This window comes from Zonotrichia albicollis, chromosome 6 (assembly GCF_047830755.1).
Source record: "Zonotrichia albicollis isolate bZonAlb1 chromosome 6, bZonAlb1.hap1, whole genome shotgun sequence".
Lineage (NCBI taxonomy): Eukaryota > Metazoa > Chordata > Aves > Passeriformes > Passerellidae > Zonotrichia > Zonotrichia albicollis.
Window position 1 is genome coordinate 18,473,259 of NC_133824.1, and position 19,054 is coordinate 18,492,312.

The 19,054-nt window shown below is 35.8% G+C and overlaps 1 protein-coding gene across 12 annotated transcripts in view; it reads left to right on the forward strand.

The window, feature by feature from the left end:
- RALGAPA1 (Ral GTPase activating protein catalytic subunit alpha 1) overlaps positions 1 to 19,054 on the forward strand; it is a 131,426-nt gene that overhangs the window by 66,528 nt on the left and 45,844 nt on the right. For all 12 annotated transcript variants that reach the window (XM_074542672.1, XM_026792696.2, XM_026792677.2 and 9 more), the window contains 8 exons: positions 2,313 to 2,423; positions 3,369 to 3,437; positions 4,702 to 4,836; positions 5,580 to 5,763; positions 11,580 to 12,444; positions 13,850 to 13,921; positions 14,874 to 14,997; positions 16,662 to 16,817. In XM_074542672.1, coding sequence (XP_074398773.1) covers positions 2,313 to 2,423; positions 3,369 to 3,437; positions 4,702 to 4,836; positions 5,580 to 5,763; positions 11,580 to 12,444; positions 13,850 to 13,921; positions 14,874 to 14,997; positions 16,662 to 16,817 — 1,716 coding nt within the window. The remainder of the gene's footprint in view (positions 1 to 2,312; positions 2,424 to 3,368; positions 3,438 to 4,701; positions 4,837 to 5,579; positions 5,764 to 11,579; positions 12,445 to 13,849; positions 13,922 to 14,873; positions 14,998 to 16,661; positions 16,818 to 19,054) is intronic.

The window sequence follows — 19,054 nt, forward strand, 5'->3', positions numbered from 1 at the left end:
CAACACCATTCTCATTCCGAATCCACAACACAGCACTGCAAGAGCTGCTGAGAGGAAATTAACTCGACCCTAGTGACAGCATTCTTTTGAAATGTGATATATTGACCATGCTAGGACAGCTCTCTGAAGCACATGAAGGATTTGATCTATTTCAGCCAACCCCCATATTCTTGATCAAAACTTCCTCCCTGATGCTTTTCCCATGATTAAAAAAAAAATTGTGTGCAAGATTAGATTTTAAATTTATTCATATTCATTACTTTATCCTTTACGTGAAGCTTATGTCTCCGCTTAATTTTGTTCCTTTATTAAATTAAAAAAAGAATTCTCTTCAACCAGAGAAAAAGAGAGGTTAACTGATTTGTGTAAACTAGCCAGTAATAATAAAAAATTACTCATTTTTCTTTATTTTAGAGCCTCTTTAGAAAAAGAACCATTAAAATGTAAGAAATGCTTTCTGTTTTTAAGTAGTAAATGGTCAATTATTCTGTGACTCTGAAAAGTTTCCAGGTCTTTTTCTCAGGTATTTTTTTCTTACTTTCAGTGGTCAGGATTTCTATATTAAGCTGCACAAGTTTGTGCACCCCATTTTTCTTCTCCAGTGATTTTGGGGTTTTCTTACAAGCTTGTTAGGATGTTTTGAGCAATCTGGATTTGTTCTCAAGTTCTGTAATGAAGTTGTCATGCTTTCAGTTTGGTTTTTTTGGGGGGGTTTTTTGTTGGTGTTGTTTTTGTTTTTGTTTTTTTTTCTGGTTGCCACTCAAGCTTGAGCATTAGAACCTATACCCTGCTCTTACTGAGCATTTCACAGCATAGAGAGAGGCTGTCTCATGAGGGATAAAAACGTTGTGATAGTCTTGTCATAAAGTTTGTGAAGATTTGGAGATGTGAGATGTTTACTCTTTTGATAAAAGTCATCAACATGAAAGTGAGAAACAGGGAAAGTCAGAGCAAGTGTTAACTACCCATTGTGTACTCAGGTTTCCACCTCCCTGGATGACTTGCAAGAGCCATTCATAGTTTTTCCTTTTGCTTACATAGATAACACAAAAAATGGTAATTAAAGCTTTGTACTCGAGACTTTTCCTTGTGCTTGTACCATTTCTTTTCAAGACTTTAAATGTAAAAATTGATAGCTCTGCTTTGATAAGAAGCACTGACCCAGAACACAGTCTTCTTCCAGTGTATTTTCAGTTTAAGTTTTTTGCCATTCAATACTTTTATTCTAAAATCTTTATTTTCTACTCAGGTTTCATTGTCCAGGCATTTCAGCTTTCTTAAAGCTTTGGGATTTTTAAGTTTTGTGAGATACACCCCTCCCTGAAGGGTTAATAGAAGTGGTCTGAGTAAGAAAAAGGCCTCTGGAGCCAAGAAATTACATCTAAGTGTTTTTACAGCATAATTGCCCTTTTCTGTGTCCAGAAGCAGAGAGCCATCTTGCAGCATATACCTGTGACAGCTTCACTGCTGAATGTAGTGAGATTGAAACAAGTAAAATATGTTCTTACTAATGCAGGAATTCACTTGTTTGTCCTTGCCATTTGCTGCACACCTTAATGTTTTAAAGCAAGTGCAGTGAAGGTAAAAAACTCAATTACACGTCTTGTGCATCAGCAATATAGGGAAACACGTCTCTTAATTTCTGTTTTCCCACTTAGGATTGTAGAACAGGGTGTGCATCCTTCCTAAGAGTGGGGATTTTTGTACAAATGTGTTCCCTTCTGCTTTGACCAGCACAATAACTGTGGAAGGCAGGCTGCAGAGCAGCAGCCTTCTCCTGCCTTTAAAAGAAGAGCAGAGTTAAGCACAGAAGCCAAGGTGAATCCATTTCCATTCCAACATGTGCTGGGCACTGCAGTCACTAGCAGAGAGCAGAACATTTTGGCTCATGTTTAGTACTACAGGCTGTGGTTTGGGCATGGAGCTCATCACCTGCCTTGATTCTCAGCAAAGACCTCTGATTTCAGAACTGTATCCTTGGGGGGCTTTGCAGTGATTCATTAATATTAATAATCATTAAGATAATAAGAAATTATTCTTTCTCCCTGGTTTCATGATATTCTGCTATTCTAGTTAGGAGACACCTCTCCCTTTCCTGGTGTGCATCTAACTGCATGTCTGCCCCAAAACTTTGATGTTAGCTGCTAACATTCGTTTATGAATATAAAGTAGTTCTTTTTGAGTTTTGTAAAATTTAATTTTGTTCCTCTGGTAAATAGATACTTAAGGAGCTACCAGTGAAATTTGTGACCACCCTACCACCTACACGAAACCATTTTGACATTGTTACTGTGCTGTGTTCTCTTTTCCAGTTTCCAAATAAAACAGTAGCCCAAGTTGCCTGCAGTATGCTGAACATGCTGATACATTATGTACATAGGCTTCAACTATATCAAGCTGATTCACCATTAAGAATAATACTAGTAAGTAATTATTTTTAATTGAAATTTTCAATTATTTTAAATTAATCACTACAATGTACTACCCTAAAGTTAAACACTTGAATAGTGACAATTATGTTTTGCAAAATATTGAATTAGTATAAACATAATCTTACTTAACACTAACAATAAGGAATGGCAGCACACATAACTTCCTGACTCCAGTATAGACATGTAATGTGTCTATATCATGCCTGTTTTTTCTCAGAGAAAATGTGTCATGAAAATGTTATCAGTAAAGTACAATTTTTTTCTTAATACTAGATATCTTCAAGCATGTTTATTGAAGTTCAGGAAGAAAATTATTGCTTAAAATATGGTTCTTCAACTTTATTTTGTATATCCATGAAAGAGTTTCAGTATAAAACAAAAATAATATTTTGAATATGCTTCCCGTAACAAGGAGGTAGATAGACTATGGCCTCTGTGAGTCTGAGCCACAGAGGACACCCAGGTTCTTTTCCTGTGAAAGCTTCTTTAGAGATACAGCAAGCATTTCTGTGCTCCTTTGGAGACATATTTTTGATCAAATAGAGACAGGGTGTATGCAAATTCTAGTTCTAAGAAACAATGCAGCTCAGATAGTACCATACACAAACCAGCACCAGATTTCTTCCCACATCCTACAATTGTGTTGAGTCATGTTCTTTTTATGCCTGAATACTTGAGGTAGCTGTGTAATTTCATTGTCCTTAATGCACCTACGTCAGTCAAACAGAACATACTCCTTCAATGTATTCTGCAAAACTCAATTAAAAGTGTTTTTATTTTAAAAAATTGTCAAGAAATATTGTAACTTGTCTCAAATTAATTGTAATAGAATTTAATAATGAATCCAGTATCATGTTAGATTTACCTGCTTAAAAAAATATTTTAAACTTAAATATTTAGGTTGTATTTTAAAAGAAATATGCTAAATTTCCACAGATTCTGATAGCAACTATTACACATCTGCTACCCAGTACAGAAGCTTCCTCTTATGAGCAGGACAAGAGAGTAAGTATTTTTCATTTCTAGTACTTTCTGCCTCCTGAAAGCTGTGTCTCTTCTGAATTAGTTTTGCTGTGGGCCTATTAGGTCACTTAAATTTGGGCATTTTGGTGCAGTTTGTTTCTGACAGCTCCATCCTTCTGGACTACCATTCCCACAAGGAGCTGGAGTTCATCTGTTGTTCATTTTGGTTTTCAGAGCTCTGTTTCATCTTCTGTCTCTGTTTGCAAGAAGTCAGGGGCTATTGTAGTCTACACTCATATGACAAGCTGCCAACTTTTCCACTTGAGGATGCTTTCCATAATTGACCAAGTTTTCCCATGAACTACTGTCAATTGTACATGAAATATCAAATAAAAATTGTCTTACCTATTTTGACAAATGTAGTCCTAATGGGTTTCAAAAAAATTGCTTAAAAATAAAAAGACTCAGTACCCTTCATTATTAGTTTTGTTATACTTTTGAAAGACAAACTTGGAATGCATTATCTGAAACTAGTAAATTAGGTAAATAGATTTGTTTTAAAACTTCTATTTACCTTGAGAAATATTTTAGAGAATCTTGCAGATATTTATCTGAATTGTCTTCTCTTCGACAACTGAGTTTTAAAAATCAAAAACTTATATTTGGTCTGTAAGTTATTGATGATTTGGTGTGGATTTGTGTCTTAATCTAATTCTGTTCCAGAGTCTTTCAAAGCATCCCAAGAGGGAGTTGATTCTTTTGCTAACTGAGTAACCTACAGTACAGGAAGCAGTTGGATTTCTTTCAGATGATAAAATATGATATGGTGCTGCATAACATTATTGATATGTTGTAAAAGACATTATGTGTTATTTATAAAGCACTAAATACAGGGGAATTGGTTCCATTTTGTGTAACCCTTAATTCACTTTACTGTGAAATATATATGCAAAATGGCACATCAGCCTTAATTTGGACCTGTGTTATCTGTCATTTTAAAAACAACAGCCTACAAATCAATTTTGAAAACTGTGGGTATCCTCCTAAGTATAGTATCTGCTCACAGTTATGCCCTGGTGAGAAACTGTTGAATGGATGGCCTTTGTTAAATACCTCTGTAGCCAGTTTTTACTGATGCCATAGTTTTTGAAGATTCAGTGGTTGTCAAGTGGGACCTGCCATTGCTGCAGAAGGTTGACTTTACTGAATTGAAAAAAAAGGCAAAACAGAGAAATAAAATAAAGGGATAAATATGAAATAGCAGGTGCAGGCTTACTTGATTTGTAATGGAAAGTGTTTTTTCCAGTTGGTGGTTTCTTTACTTCTCTGCTTATTGGATTGGATAATGGCCTTGCCATTGAAGACTTTGCTGCAGCCTCTTCATACTACAGGAGCAGAAAATGATAAGACTGAAAGATCTGTTCTTAATTGTATATATAAGGTACATGTTTCTTTGCTCACCTATTAAGAATTTCTATGTATGGAGGTAGTGTCAGTTTCCATGGAAATGAAGGCAAACGTTTTCTGGAAGCTGACCTCCATTCTTCTCCTGAAATATAGACTGCTGGCTCAGTTCTTGTATGTTTCACTGCATCAGCTTGACCTTTGGTATATTTGGAATAGTAGATATTGGTTTACATTTTGGATGGTTAACCAAGCCTTTTTTTTGTATGTCCTATAGATTGCAGATGCTTGTATTGTAGAATATTAACTGTACATTTAATACAAAAGGATGTAATTTTTATATATCAAGCAGTTTCATGTAGCAATGAGAAAAGCAAAAGCACTTCTGCTTTTGTTAGACAGTAAGTTACAATTACTGTCTTTAGGAGCTCAGGAGAAAGGGGTTTTTATCCTTTTTGCAAGGGAAGGGGATTAAAACCTCTAGCAGATTAGACCTAGCATATGTAATTAAAGAAGATAGGACATCTAAAAATAAAGGTAGCCTAATGATTGTTTTGTGAGTTTTCTTTCATTATTGTTAAATTCCACTTTGGTAGTAATAATTTTCTTTGCAGACCAGAGCTTGTTTCTGTAAACATTAAGCATCTAAAATTTTCCAGTGTTTCATCATGCCTGCCTTCTAACAAGTAGATTCTTGAAATGCAAATAAAAATAAACTTCATTTCTTATAAAACTATAAATTTCAGTAGTTAATGTAATGAAATTCTGGTTTCTTTCTAGGTTCTGCACGGATGTGTCTATGGGTCTCAGTGTTTTAGCAACCCAAAATATTTTCCTCTAAGCCTTTCTGATCTGGCATGTATGGATTATGATCCTTTTATGCATTTAGAGAGCTTAAAGGAACCAGAACCACTGCATTCTCCAGACTCTGAGAGGTCTTCTAAACTTCAGCCAGTTACTGAAGGTTTGTCTAATTGCCTAAATACATTTTCTTTAAAAAAAATTTGTATTTAAGTGTTGGTCTACAGCACAGGTTTTCAGCTATATGTGGACACTAGGTAAGAACCATTAGTATGGAATGAGCAAATGTAATTTTTGAGCAATTACCATTTGATTAACTGAAATAAGTATGTTCTGAACAACACCAAAATCGATAGGATATGGATTCTTCTGTGCTCTGTGTATCAGCAGAAGTGTTAAGTTCTGCAACATGGATGAATGTTGCTTTTCATTTTACCTTCAGTAAATTAATTTGATTTTTCCTTATTTTGCTCCTTTTTCTAGAAGAATTTTGGATTTTTGTTCCTGTTTGACATTGCAGTATTGAATGTTTTCCATTAATTTTTTTAGCCTATCGTAATTTTTTGTTGATCTCTTTTTACACAGCTTAAAACCACAGATTTTTTTAAAGAAAGAGAAAATTTCTCTCATCTGGTTAGAACCTTAGGAAACATGGGAATTAGCATTTTCTTCATAATTCAGAAATAAAGAATCAAAAATCTAAGCCACAGAGGACTATCATGTATTATGCAGTGTATCTAGTAAATATCAAATGGTTACATAGGGAAGAAAATTGAAAAAGATGAGATTAAGATACGAGCAACTCTGTGTAGCGCTATTCTGCCTCTGTATTAAGTTGTTCCATTTAGGCTTTTTTAAGGGTATTAAGAACCAGATAAATGCAGCAGTTCTTTGTAGCAGCTGTGTGCTAACAGCAGGTGATTTTGTGGTCTGCAGTGACTACGTGCTGTTTTTTATGTAGAGAAAATGGCTAATCATTGTGCCCTTGTCTAAGGCATGCTTCATCATCCTCAAGTACTTTTTTGGCCAAAGAATTCTAAACATAGAGCTGTCACCTAATAAGCTCAGTATTGGATTGAACAAGACTGATCTGAGAACTACTGGCAGGAGGAGCTGTAATTATTAAATTTACTGAAGAATGAAGCAAGGTACTATAGTTGGCTTTTTGTCAAATGGCTGTGGCCTTATTAGTAAAAAGTAATCATCTGCAGGGTCAGAATGAAAGAGGCTTCCAAGGATTCATTCTGTCCTAATTACAGTCTCACCTATACATATTATGTAAAGCTAATATTTAAAGCATTTGCCAAAATTTACTTCCACTGCATGTTCTATTACAGTGTAGTGAATTGTAGTAGCTTTTTATGCCTGGCATCTTTTGTATTCTGTAATAATCTGTAATTATGGGTTAGAAGCAAATGCTGTGTGGCTTTTTTAATTTGACAATCTGAAAAGACAACCCTGAATAGATTTCTCTTTAAATGAATACAGTTGCACAAAGCCTTAGCATCAATATCTTCATTTTGCATTTCCAACCATGGTCTTTTCTTTTATGATTTCTTGTTAAATTTCTTAATAAAAGTAATTTCAGATGTTCCTTTTATCTCTCCAGATAAATTAAGTTTCAGGGCTCTGGAATTGTAAGTTAGACTGTGAAATTTAATTGGCAGACCTACAGCATTATAACGCAACCCTGGTTCTGCAACCTTGGCACTTCTAGTCCCCATTGCCAGGCAGAGAATAAAATTGGCAGTGCTTGACCGGTTGCACAGCATCTGTTCTCCCTGGCATTGTTGGAGGAGTGAGAGGAGTAAAACTAGTGGGTAACAACCAGTCTGGGTCTCTGTCAAGACCAAGGGTCAATTAGTAAAAGCTAGCAGCAGAACAGAGTGCCAATGGGTCAGCATCTTTTAGCAGAGTAAAAGGGCTATCATAGTACCTTTGTTGAAGGAATGGAAATGAGCAGGGCAGAAGTTACATGGAATTCAGGGAAGTTCTACAAAAACAGGGTAGGAATTGTGAAACTCTTTCCTTAGGCCACAGGCAAAGCTGCAAGTGCTGAAATGACAGAATTCTTAAGACAGGGTGCTTTAATGGATGTGATTGACTTACCCTGTTTTGCCTCCATTGTTCAAGGTCAGATCCATCTCAAGTTTTGTGAATACTTAGCCACAGCATAATCTGTTAGAGGTAGTTGTGATTGGAAGGTTCTAGTAAGCTTAAGATAAGATAAGATACAGTGGTCTACCCGTTATTTATTTGATTGATTTTTACCCCATTATTCATATTTCTCCAAACATATGTTAAAATCTTTGCATAGATTGATTTTTTTTTCTAATATTTTTAAATTTCTAATGAAAAAGCCTTCCCTGCCTGATGTCTAGTCTTAGCTTTTGTTTAAAAAGTAGAAATATAAAGTATTTTTCATATAAGGCTTTGCTGTTTGCCATTTTACTGAAAGGACACAAAATGCACACTTTTAAAAAATACTTGGTACATAGTGCATCTGGATTAACACAGTTTGTGTTTTGTGAGGAATATTTTAGAGATGGGCTCTCTGTTACTGCATGTCTGTATAGCTGAAGTTAACAATTAGAAAGGAATGAGACTTGCTTAAACTAAGGTAAAATACAGGAAATTAAGCTAAGAGGGACACTCTTAGACTCCCTCTAAACATAATGAAAGAAAAATGTTTTTAGAGAGTGATTCATCCCATTGAATTTGAGATTAATCAGTCTGTACAGGTCATCATTCTTTACACATCTAAAATTATAAGGAGAGTTAAATTCCCCCTTCAGTCATTGTTTTTTACTTCTACTACATAACCATAGTTGCTTAAAACTATTCAGCCAAAGCTGAATTAAAAAGTTAATAGCACATCTTAAGGAATCCTTCATTCATGCTACAGATACAGATTAGTAGTGATGGACCTTCAGCCTTTCCACAAAAGAGGTAATTTCAGGACTGAGAAAAATAAATAGTATAACATTTCTTGTAAATTACCCAATGATCATGAACATATTTAAATTACACTGCCCAAGCCAGAGGCAGTACCATTGTGAAGAAAGCAGCAATGTGTTCTCTCAGGAAGACAGGTCAACAAAGCAGTGAGCTGGCTGCCTTAATGTGTAAAGATATGGCTTAGTTTGTAGAATTTGTGGTAAAGCTGTGATGGCTTGCATTATTACATGTTTTCATTTGCCCTCCAGAAAAAAAGAGCATGATTTAGATTCTCATTTTAAGGTTTTAATATATTGAATGTTCAGTTATTCCTGATTGAAGAGATGTGCTTCTAGGAATAAATTAAGTTGCAAAATTAATTTAAAATGTTTATATTTTCAAAATGCATTACTAGGCTTGGGGTTTTTTTCCTTTTTTATTCCTGGGGAAACCATCATCAAAATCAGGTTTTCTGTGTGGCAAAAATTGGCAGACCTACTTTATTTTATTTCAACGTAACAGGTTGCATCTTACAGTCTACTTTTCAGTATACTTCTCTTGATACTTCTAATTAAAGCTTTCTGTGTCACTTTTAGATCAGCAGCATTGTATTCTGAGAGAAGACTTTCATGTAGTGTTCAAATTTTATAAAAGAAACAGTGACAGATCTATGATTTTAATTCAAGTGCAAAGTTTTCAGGGCAAGGCTGTATTAGGACTGAGAATGGATCTTTCAAATTTAAATTAATTGTTCCCCTCTTTGTCTCACTGTGTCACCTTTCCTTTCCCATGTGTCCTTTAGGCTCCTAAGACACACAAAACAAAACCGTGGTCAGAGGCACAAAACAACCGTGGTCAGTTTGAGATCTTCAGGGTTTGGCACACAACAGTAACAGTAATAACATATGCTAGAAGGTCCTTATTTCTTCAGGTTTCTCAGCAGAACTTAACAGGAGGCATTTAACCTTTATAGAGTGGGACTTCAGGTATCTGGAAAGCCTGTGTGTCTCTGCTCCTGGGAACCTGAGCAAAGTATTACCTTATTTATCTCTGCATGGCAAGTGCTAAATACTTGGTATAAATATCCTGATAAAGATGGGCCACCCTCTGCATTGTCCAGGTGCTAGTCAATAATGTGCTGATAAATGATTCTCCAAGCACCCAGCTTATTTTCTCTTTGTTTTTTATAAAATCTGCTTCCAGTTCCTTCTTATGTTTCAGCAGATGGCACTATAACTTAATTTCCTTGTATGCTGCCAGTATCTGGACACATAATTCAGCATCACTGAATGTTTTTGTATTTGTAAATTTTAAACCTCAAGAACGCTATACATGATAAAAATATCTCTAATTTACTTGTATTAATTCTCAAGGCATTAATTTATTAAAATACTTGAATAGATATGAGTTTTAGAATTGTATAAATGTTATATTGATTTTGCCAGCTATTAACTGGATGAAACGTTTCCCTATTTGCAGTTCAGATGGAGTGCTTCCTAAAGAAAGAGAATAGCCAGAATCCCAAACAACTCCTACATGCTGCACCCAAACCTTTTAAGGAAAAAAAAAAAGGCAAATACATACTACCTGTTTATTTTTGCAGTTGCTGAATGCATCCATCTTCAGAAACCGAAGATCTGTAATGTCAGTACCCATGACAAATTTGCCTTTATTTTTCTAGTTAAATCAATTAAGACTTCTGAAACTGAGAAAATTGTTTATTAAACACTGGGTTTTGCAGCTTATGAATATCCAACATAAAGGGAGATGAATTCATTATATTTTACTTCTATGCCCAAGAGGTTCCATATTCTCAGTAAATACTGAATGCAAAAGTAACATCATTCAGCACATTCTGGTGTGATGGATTTTGGTGAGAAAGAAGATGGGAAGCGTTAGCAGCAGTTTTCAATGTTTAGTGTAATTCAAAATACATTATATAATCCTGAGGAGTACAGATTTTTAATCTTCCCTTTGTAAATCCCAAATTCAGGGCATCCATGCCCAGTTACAAGGGAAGGGATACAGAAGACACGTACTTTGCCATTTTGATCTTGTTCCCTCTTCCACCAGTTTTATTCTGCAGTGTAATATTTTTGTGTATGGGTTCTTCAGTGGGTCCCCTGAACCAGTTGATGGTTCTCTGCCTGAAAGAGTCACTTGGTCCAGCTCATGTATTCACATAGAGTATTGACTTGATAAGAATAATTTAGTAACAATATAGTACTGTGTTAGCAGGGTGTGATATGAACATTAAAAATACCTTTTTTAAAATTTAGATGACATAACATGCAAGTGGAAGGGCATGCAGCAAAGAAGGAGGTAGCAAAAACCATGTTGAAATACCAGTGCATGTCATAGGATGAATTTCACATAAGATGGGCACAATTAACTTTTCTTTCTCCCTCCCAAGATTTTCTAACCTGAAGCTTCTTAAAGTGCAGTTGTGGCATGAGATTTCAATTTTAAAAATTTTGATAATGTTAGATCATGTTCAATATAGACAGCCTGGTCTTTGATTTTGTACTTAAAATTATCCAGTGCTATTCTCAAGCTGACCTACAGCTATATGCTCCCCAGGGAAATTAAGATGGATTAGACCTTTTGTGCATCTATCTTCCTTTGTATTTCTCAGTATAATGATGTGTATAAATATAAAAATACACTGCAATTGGAGTGGACATCTTGCAGCACAGTTATGATCTCTACTTCAACAGCAATTCAAGATTTATTTTCACTAGATAAGAAATCATGTATTTTAGAAGAACAGTGCTGATAACAAAGCTATGGCAAAGGAAGTGTAATCTGTAGACATAGACATGGCTGTAAAATAATGGAGATGCTTCTTTAACTATTTTAGGATTTTTCATGCTGTTTATATACAAGAGCAATGGTGACAACATACATATTTTTCTGTTACTGAGCTGCGTGCATCCTCAGCTTGCAGGGCTCATTCTCTCAGGAGGAGACCAAAAGAAACACATAAATCTCAGTGTTGTTTTTTGAACTCCTCTTTTAAAACCTGTGCTCTTTCTCTTGCAGTGAAAACTCACATGCAACAAGGGTTAATTTCTGTGGCTGCTCGTACTGTGATAACACATCTGGTCAACCACTTGGGCCACTATCCTATGAGTGGAGGTCCTGCCATGCTGACCAGTCAAGTGTGTGAAAACAATGACAATCCATACAGTGAAAGTCCCGAGCTTTCTCCTGAGCTTTTTGAGAACCCAAATCTTCAATTCTTTGTATTAAACAATACTTCCCTGGTGTCTTGCATACAAATCCAAGCAGAAGACGACATGCCTGGGGGAGGACTGTCTGCTGGACTTGCATCAGCTAATTCAAATGTTAGAATTATAGTGCGTGATCTGTCTGGCAAATATTCGTGGGATTCGGCCATTTTGTATGGACCATCATCTTTATGTGGATCTTCACAACAAACATCTTTTGCTCTGTCATTATCTCAGCAAGATAAACCAGAAGATGCTCTTCCATCTTTTGAGCATGTGGAGGATGTATCTGCAAGAGATGGAATTACACTCCAAGTTAAAAGGAAATTTAGAGACACTGTACCAACATGGGATACAATTAGGGATGAAGAAGACGCTCTTGATGAGCTGCTGCAGTATTTAGGTGTTACAAGCCCTGAGTGCTTACAGAGAACTGGTGTTTCACTCAACATCCCTGCTCCTCAGCCAGTCTGCATCTCAGAAAAGCAGGAGAACGATGTCATCAATGCAATTCTGAAACAGCACACAGAAGAGAGAGAGTTCGTTGAAAAGCATTTCAATGATGTAAATATGAGGGCTATGGAGCAGGATGAGCCAACCTCACAAAAGCCACAGTCAGCATTTTACTACTGTAGATTACTTCTCAGTATACTAGGAATGAATTCATGGGATAAAAGGTAAAACTACTCATATTTTAAGAACTTTTTTTAAGGAACTGTGTTGTTCTTACCTTCATAATAGAGTTTGTTAAGCCAAAAATATTACAGGCCAGCTAACAAAAGAGAGGGGATGTGCATCTAAGACCTAAATGGCAGCTTTCTTCTGCTTTTCAGCCTGTCATTTAGAGAGACAGAAAGGAGGTATCTGTTGTGTTTATTGTGATTCATAGTCTTTCCTTAGAAAGTGTTGTAAGTCAAATTGAAGGAATCTTGTATTCTCTTTGCTTCCCATGTATGTTGCTGCAAAAATCATTACCTTTCAATGTCAGAATAATACTCAGAAAGTGTCATATTCTCAGCTATTGTGTCGCTGGACAGTGTCCTGCTGCTTTGTCTGCTAAAAGCATGCTTGCATGCAGCCTCAAAGCCTTGCATGTGTATTAGCTAATGAGAAAGATGTGTCCCCTACTATTTATTTCAACACTGGCTGTGCTTGAGTACTGTTTGAATATTGTTTAGAACAGGAGAGAACCATGTTCAATTACAGAAGTAATGTCTCTTAACATTATTATTTTTGTGTGGATGTGGTTAAGTGCATGTCTGCATATACATGGGGGTATGTACAAATATTATAAATTTTATAAATATTAGCGTCCTAGAATTTATGGGTCTTTCTGAAATCTTCTTCTGCCAGTGCTTTCAAATTCCATATTAGAATCATTGATATATTTTCCTGCTATGAAGGGAAATGGATATTCAGTGAAACAAAAATAATCTGTGTCACTGAAGTATCACTGGAGTCAGACAAAACGTTGGTATTACAACCCTTCTTATTTGGGCCTTTAATTCCTCAAGGCAGTCTGGTTTTGAACAGGACTGCTCTTAATTCCACAGTGTTTTGTGGGAAACATCTTAAGCCCAGTTGAAAAGACATGAAAACTGCCTTTCTTTCTCTAACATATTGGTTTCGTTTTTTGTTTAAATTGTTACAGCTGGCTGGGTGATTACTGAGCTAAATTCTGCTTTGCAGTTCAGGGTAGCAAAAGTTCTGTGTTGAATGCACCCACTCCTTACAACAGTAGACTAATGGGAGTGTCTTTTGTCAGTAAACATGTATTTTATGGTTCTTCTGTAGAGAAGAAATGGGTCAGATCCAAGTGGTTGACAGAAGAAAGTAGAAAGAAATAAAGGTTATACTCAGGGCTGTAATGAATGTAGAAGATTTGCTGGAGTAAGAAAAATTGCTTGTATATTTTTTTTTAAGATGTCTTGATTTTCATATGTTAAGAAAGGACTGTTGAAAAGGCAGAAGCATTTGTTGACTGTTCCTGAGTTGACCTGGATATGTTGTTGTACCATTGTTGTACTGTTCTGTATCCATCAGTGAAGAGGTAATAAAAGAGTTACAAATTTCTCTATTTAGAAGGAGCTTTCATCTCCTGAAGAAAAATGAGAAGTTACTTCGAGAACTCAGAAATTTGGACTCAAGACAATGGTAAATTCTTTTAATGACTGCCTACTTACTTGTTCTAAGTGTGCTTTTACTCAAATGGCTCTAATTGCATAGATGTGAGACTTGAGCTAATTTTTTTAATAGATTTTTAAATTATTAATGTAGTTTGAATAGTACTGTAGTTTTTTCTGTTATACTGAAGTTGCATCAATTTTATTTGTAGGGTCAAATTCTGCACGTAAAATATCATGAGATAAACAAATTTCAAAACACCTTATAATTGTAAGCATTTGTGTATGCATAACATTTAAATCTTTTAAAACTTTGATATATCAAAGCCTTCTCATTTAAAGTTTTGGTTGATTGTTCAGCTGTTTCAAATGGTCCCAGTATTTGAAGACACAGGGTTTTAGTTAGAATTGTAGCACAGAATTGAAAACTGACTTATTTTTGTAGAAGTTGAGACAAAACCTAGTGGAAGTTGTAGAAGTGTGAGAAACCATCTCCATTTGTTCCAATGTCTAACAATAACCTGTCAACAGAAAACAGTTAAATGATTATGATCTTTTAAAAATATGTAAAAATGCTTCATTCAGTTGGACAAGCAGCATTTTCACAATGTTCAGAGGGTGCTGTTGTTAATGGGCAGTGCAGTGCGAATAATGCCCACATTACAGGTTTTGCCCATGTCAAAAACCCACCTATTCAATTAGTAGTTGGTACAGGCAGCACCACCCTGCAGCTTAGAAGTGATGGAAGGGGTAAATGCTGCTCATGTATAGCAAAACTTCAGGCTCTAGAGAAGATGACACTAGAAAGGACAGAATGACAAAATGGAAATATAGGAAATACCCAAAAAGAAGCCATATAATTCTATTGTGTTTCCACTATGCATTTTTTATGCTTTAAAAGCCATGCTCTGTGTGTATTGTTTGCATATTTTAATTTCATATTGGTTAAGGCACTGTCATGCATTGACCATTCTGTTTTACAGCCGAGAGACACACAAGATTGCAGTGTTTTATGTTGCTGAGGGACAGGAAGATAAACACTCCATTCTTACGAATACTGGGGGAAGTCAAGCCTATGAGGATTTTGTAGCTGGTCTTGGCTGGGAGGTATTTATTCAATGTTTTTATCCTAGGTGTTTTTACAAAGACAATTACCAATATCTTGATATATTACAAGTCTTTGGCTCTTCAGCATTTCTCACAAGTGCTGAGATACACCGGTTTAAAAATGGGATTTAGAGAAGAATTCCTGGTTTAGTTTCATTAGCATTACTAGCCATTAAAATTCAAGCTCTCAGCAACTGAAGAGAGTCTGTGCAGGCAAAGATAATTCTTTAATGTGCAGTCCTGTACTTGGTTTCACGGACTGATTAGGAGGCATCTTGATTTCCCTGTAAGCTTGTAAAGTGAAGTTTGAGTTGCTCTAATTGGGAACTTCAAAAAGTACAGACAAGCAGCTTCTCACATACTCCCTTCTTCCTGCCTTCCACTGCAGGCATGTGTCAGTTCACACACTCCACTCTACTTCTCTTCCAGCTGTCAGCAATATTGTGATCTACCCCATCATCTATGTGGGCCTGCAGCTCTTTAGTCACTTGTTCAATACTGTCATAAGGATTTCCTTTTTTCCATCTTTCTTTCAGATGCACAGGATTAATTGCCACTGTAAAGTTCCATTTGGCACTGTTGCACAGAATACAGGAATGCTTTGGTTCTGGTTGGCTGTGTAGGAAGCTGCAGGTTTTTTGCTCCTCTTGCAACTTGTGCTCATCAGGAGTGTCCACATGAGTGTCAATCTTATTTGTCCTTTGTATTTCTTTACTCCTTAGGTATAAAAGGACACGACCAGATTAACTGTGTGGATAATGACTCTGACTTTCCCACAGGAACAGAGGAAAACAGCTACAAGTCTGCTGACTTTCATGAACATAGATGTTTATTTCCCACATTTAGGAGGAAAAAAATCAACACTAGTGCCATAAAATATCCTTCTTTAGTGGTTTAATTCTCTTAGGCAGTATTAGCTAGTTTAAAGAGTTGCTAGTTTAAAGAGTTGCTAGTTTGGATTAATAGTCCATAATGAGACAACTAATATTTTAACATTAAATTCTACATCCTTTAGTATCAGGAAAACAAACATATCCCATGCAGGCAGAGATTAAATGTATTCACATCTGAGAAACAACATTTTGTAGTCACTGTTTTAAAGGCAAAGCAGCACATTTAACGTGCTTAGTTCTTTCAGTGTCAGACTATTTCCCATTGATCTAAGACTTAAAAGCTTATTTACAAATAATCAGTTAGTTTCCTGTGAATTTTTTTTAATATTCACAGAATAAAAAATTCTTTAAAAAAATGTATGGATGGTAATAAATTCCCTGGCTGCTACACAGAGTTTTTCCAGAGCTCAGGTCAAGGTTGATGTTGTATCAGAGAATTTTAAAAAATTGAGAAAGCACATGTAAGTGACTACTCTCAAATGATCAGGGAATAATGCAGTAAATATTAGTTACACAATCTTTCCTTTCTTCTAACCTCATCTTTCCAGTAGCTTTTGTGGTGACTGTGGAATATAGAATACTGGTGCACTGCAGTTGATTTCCAGTCTAGTCAGCAAGTCTGAGCTCTTTTAGAAACCAAGTGTAACTATACTTTTGGGAAAAGGATCTTCACTTTTAAAGTTCTGTTAAAAGTGTATTTAAAAGTAAAAGAGTGTATTTATGACCTGATAATTTTCTTTTTTGGTAAAGTTTCATGGTCTTTATTTCTAGGTAAATCTCACAAACCATTGTGGCTTTATGGGAGGACTGCAAAAAAACAAAAGCACTGGATTGACCACTCCATATTTTGCTACCTCAACAGTGGAAGTCATGTTCCATGTGTCAACAAGAATGCCTTCTGATTCAGATGACTCTTTAACAAAAAAGGTAGGTGTTTCTGAATAAAGTGTTCTCTTTATAATAAACCTAGAGAAATTAGAGTCAAATAAAATCCAATAACTTTTTTTAAAAATCCAACAAAACAACAAAACACCATAAAATATCATAACATCTTTACCTGCTAAGTTGGTATATTCTCTGCCAATTTCTAATTTTTCCATACTGGTGATTTTTCCGATCATTGAAATTGTTGGCAAGAACATATGAAAAGTGCAGGAAAGTAATGGTGCAGAAGAAAAAATATTACATCTGAATGATATCTTAGTACTTTTGAAACCTTAGATGCCAATTAAGAAATGTGTGGTGAGTGCTGTCTGAGATGACTTTTTATTCACGTAAGGGTCATGTGCAGGTTATTAACATAATTTTCCCTTTAAAAAAAAAGTTAAAAATATGAAAACGTTGTTTGTTTTATCTAAGGTGTATTGTCCTGGGGGAGGCACAGGTTCTCAACAGCGATATGATCTCTTATAGCTGCATCAAGAAAAAAAATGTTTTTCTGTATTGGTATTTTTTTTCTTTAGAATTTAATAAATTCCGCATTAGTGATAATAAGTTACAGTCTCGAACATGTGTCCTACTATAAATGAACAATTATCTATCCTCAGACTGTCCCCCCATCCTGCATACATACATCTTCAGATGTGCTAATCCATTCACTAGACACGTTAATGAGCACTGGTTGAAGTGTAATATTGGAGGAACTGAAGCTGGTTGACCTCAGCATGGACTTTAATACTTGTAATTAAATTAGATGGGAGACAGTTAGTAAAGAGAGAAATAGCCATGCCTCTGGCAAGCTTCAATTATTAATGACTTCTTTTTCTTTGTGTTCAACTTGAAGAAAAAATATTATTGTTCTTATTATAGACTAACTATGAAATCTAACTTCTCGCTATTCCATCTCAGGTTGGTTTGGTGGGATTTTTTAATTAAAAATGCTTTTGCTTGTGTGCCTATTATGCTGCATCCTTTCTGTTCTTTATTTCCTGAAGTAGATTCAGGGTAATACTAAGGTTGTTAAATGATTTATAGAAGTGATTAATAGCAAAAATAACTCATTTTAAAATTGCTACTGTTGCTACTGTTTTAGTATAGAACAATGTGGGGGGGAGTCTGTTTAAGTTGACTGGCTTCTTTATTTTTTAAACATAAACCTGGTTTTATAAAACACAGCTTGTAATTAACCTTACAATGTTTGTTTATAATCTGTTTGAATTTGATCATTACAAAGTGGTGAAAAGGGGGAAGATGGGTCAAAAATAGTTAATAATTAAGATTAATTAATAGTAAATAATTTGAAAATGCTGTGGACTTCAGCTGAACACAGAAGCAAGATCTCATGTCTGTTTCCAGGAGCATGTCATGAAGGAGCTCAAAGAATGACCAGCAAAGGCATTGGCAAAAGCAGGTGTAATATTCAAGTAAAAGTATGACACTGTTCATTGGCAAGGTTCAGTCTGCTGCTGATGGATTCTTAAAGCTCACAGAGAAAGGTCAGACTGAAATGTAAAATCAATCAATCAGTCTAAAATCAACCAAGTATGGTCTGTGAGGAGGCAGGGATGAAAAAAGAGTATGGATGGGAAAGGATAAGTATAAAAAGCAATGAGGAAGATCGTCCCTGTGAGTCACAAGGTTCAGAGTGGATCCCCTTGCCAAACTCAGTCCCAGACTTGAGCAACAGTTTAGGCTTAAAGCTTTTTCCAGGGTGTGAACTTAACAGCACTTAACATTGATAGCTTAATTTAAACAATTTAACAAAAGGTTCTATAGAATTTACTACAGCACAAGAGAAACTCACCTGTAGGCCTAACTTACTTAGACATATAAAGTATTTAATCTGAGGGCAACATTCATAGTACAGTTGTTGTGGCACATTTTCACTTGCATGCACACAGATCTAAAGGAGTATGTATGAGGTATATGCCTTGTAAAAAATTCTCCTTGAGTTCAGTGAACCACTCATGTCAGATGCATTTGCATCTTCTCATCAAGTGAAGGGGTTGGTCCTTGAGCAGCAGGGCTATCAGCCCAGGCTCCATTGGTGGCATTTGGCAGCAATCCTTGAGAGTTTGCTGCCTCTGCAGGGTGTCCCACTCGGAGATTGCTGGCTGCAGCCGGCAGAGCTCAAATGGTCTCACTTCCAACCACTGTTCGTAGGGCTGCAAGAGAGTTGAATTTAGTCACAGGAATTTTCCATTCTATCCACAGTTGGGGTTGGT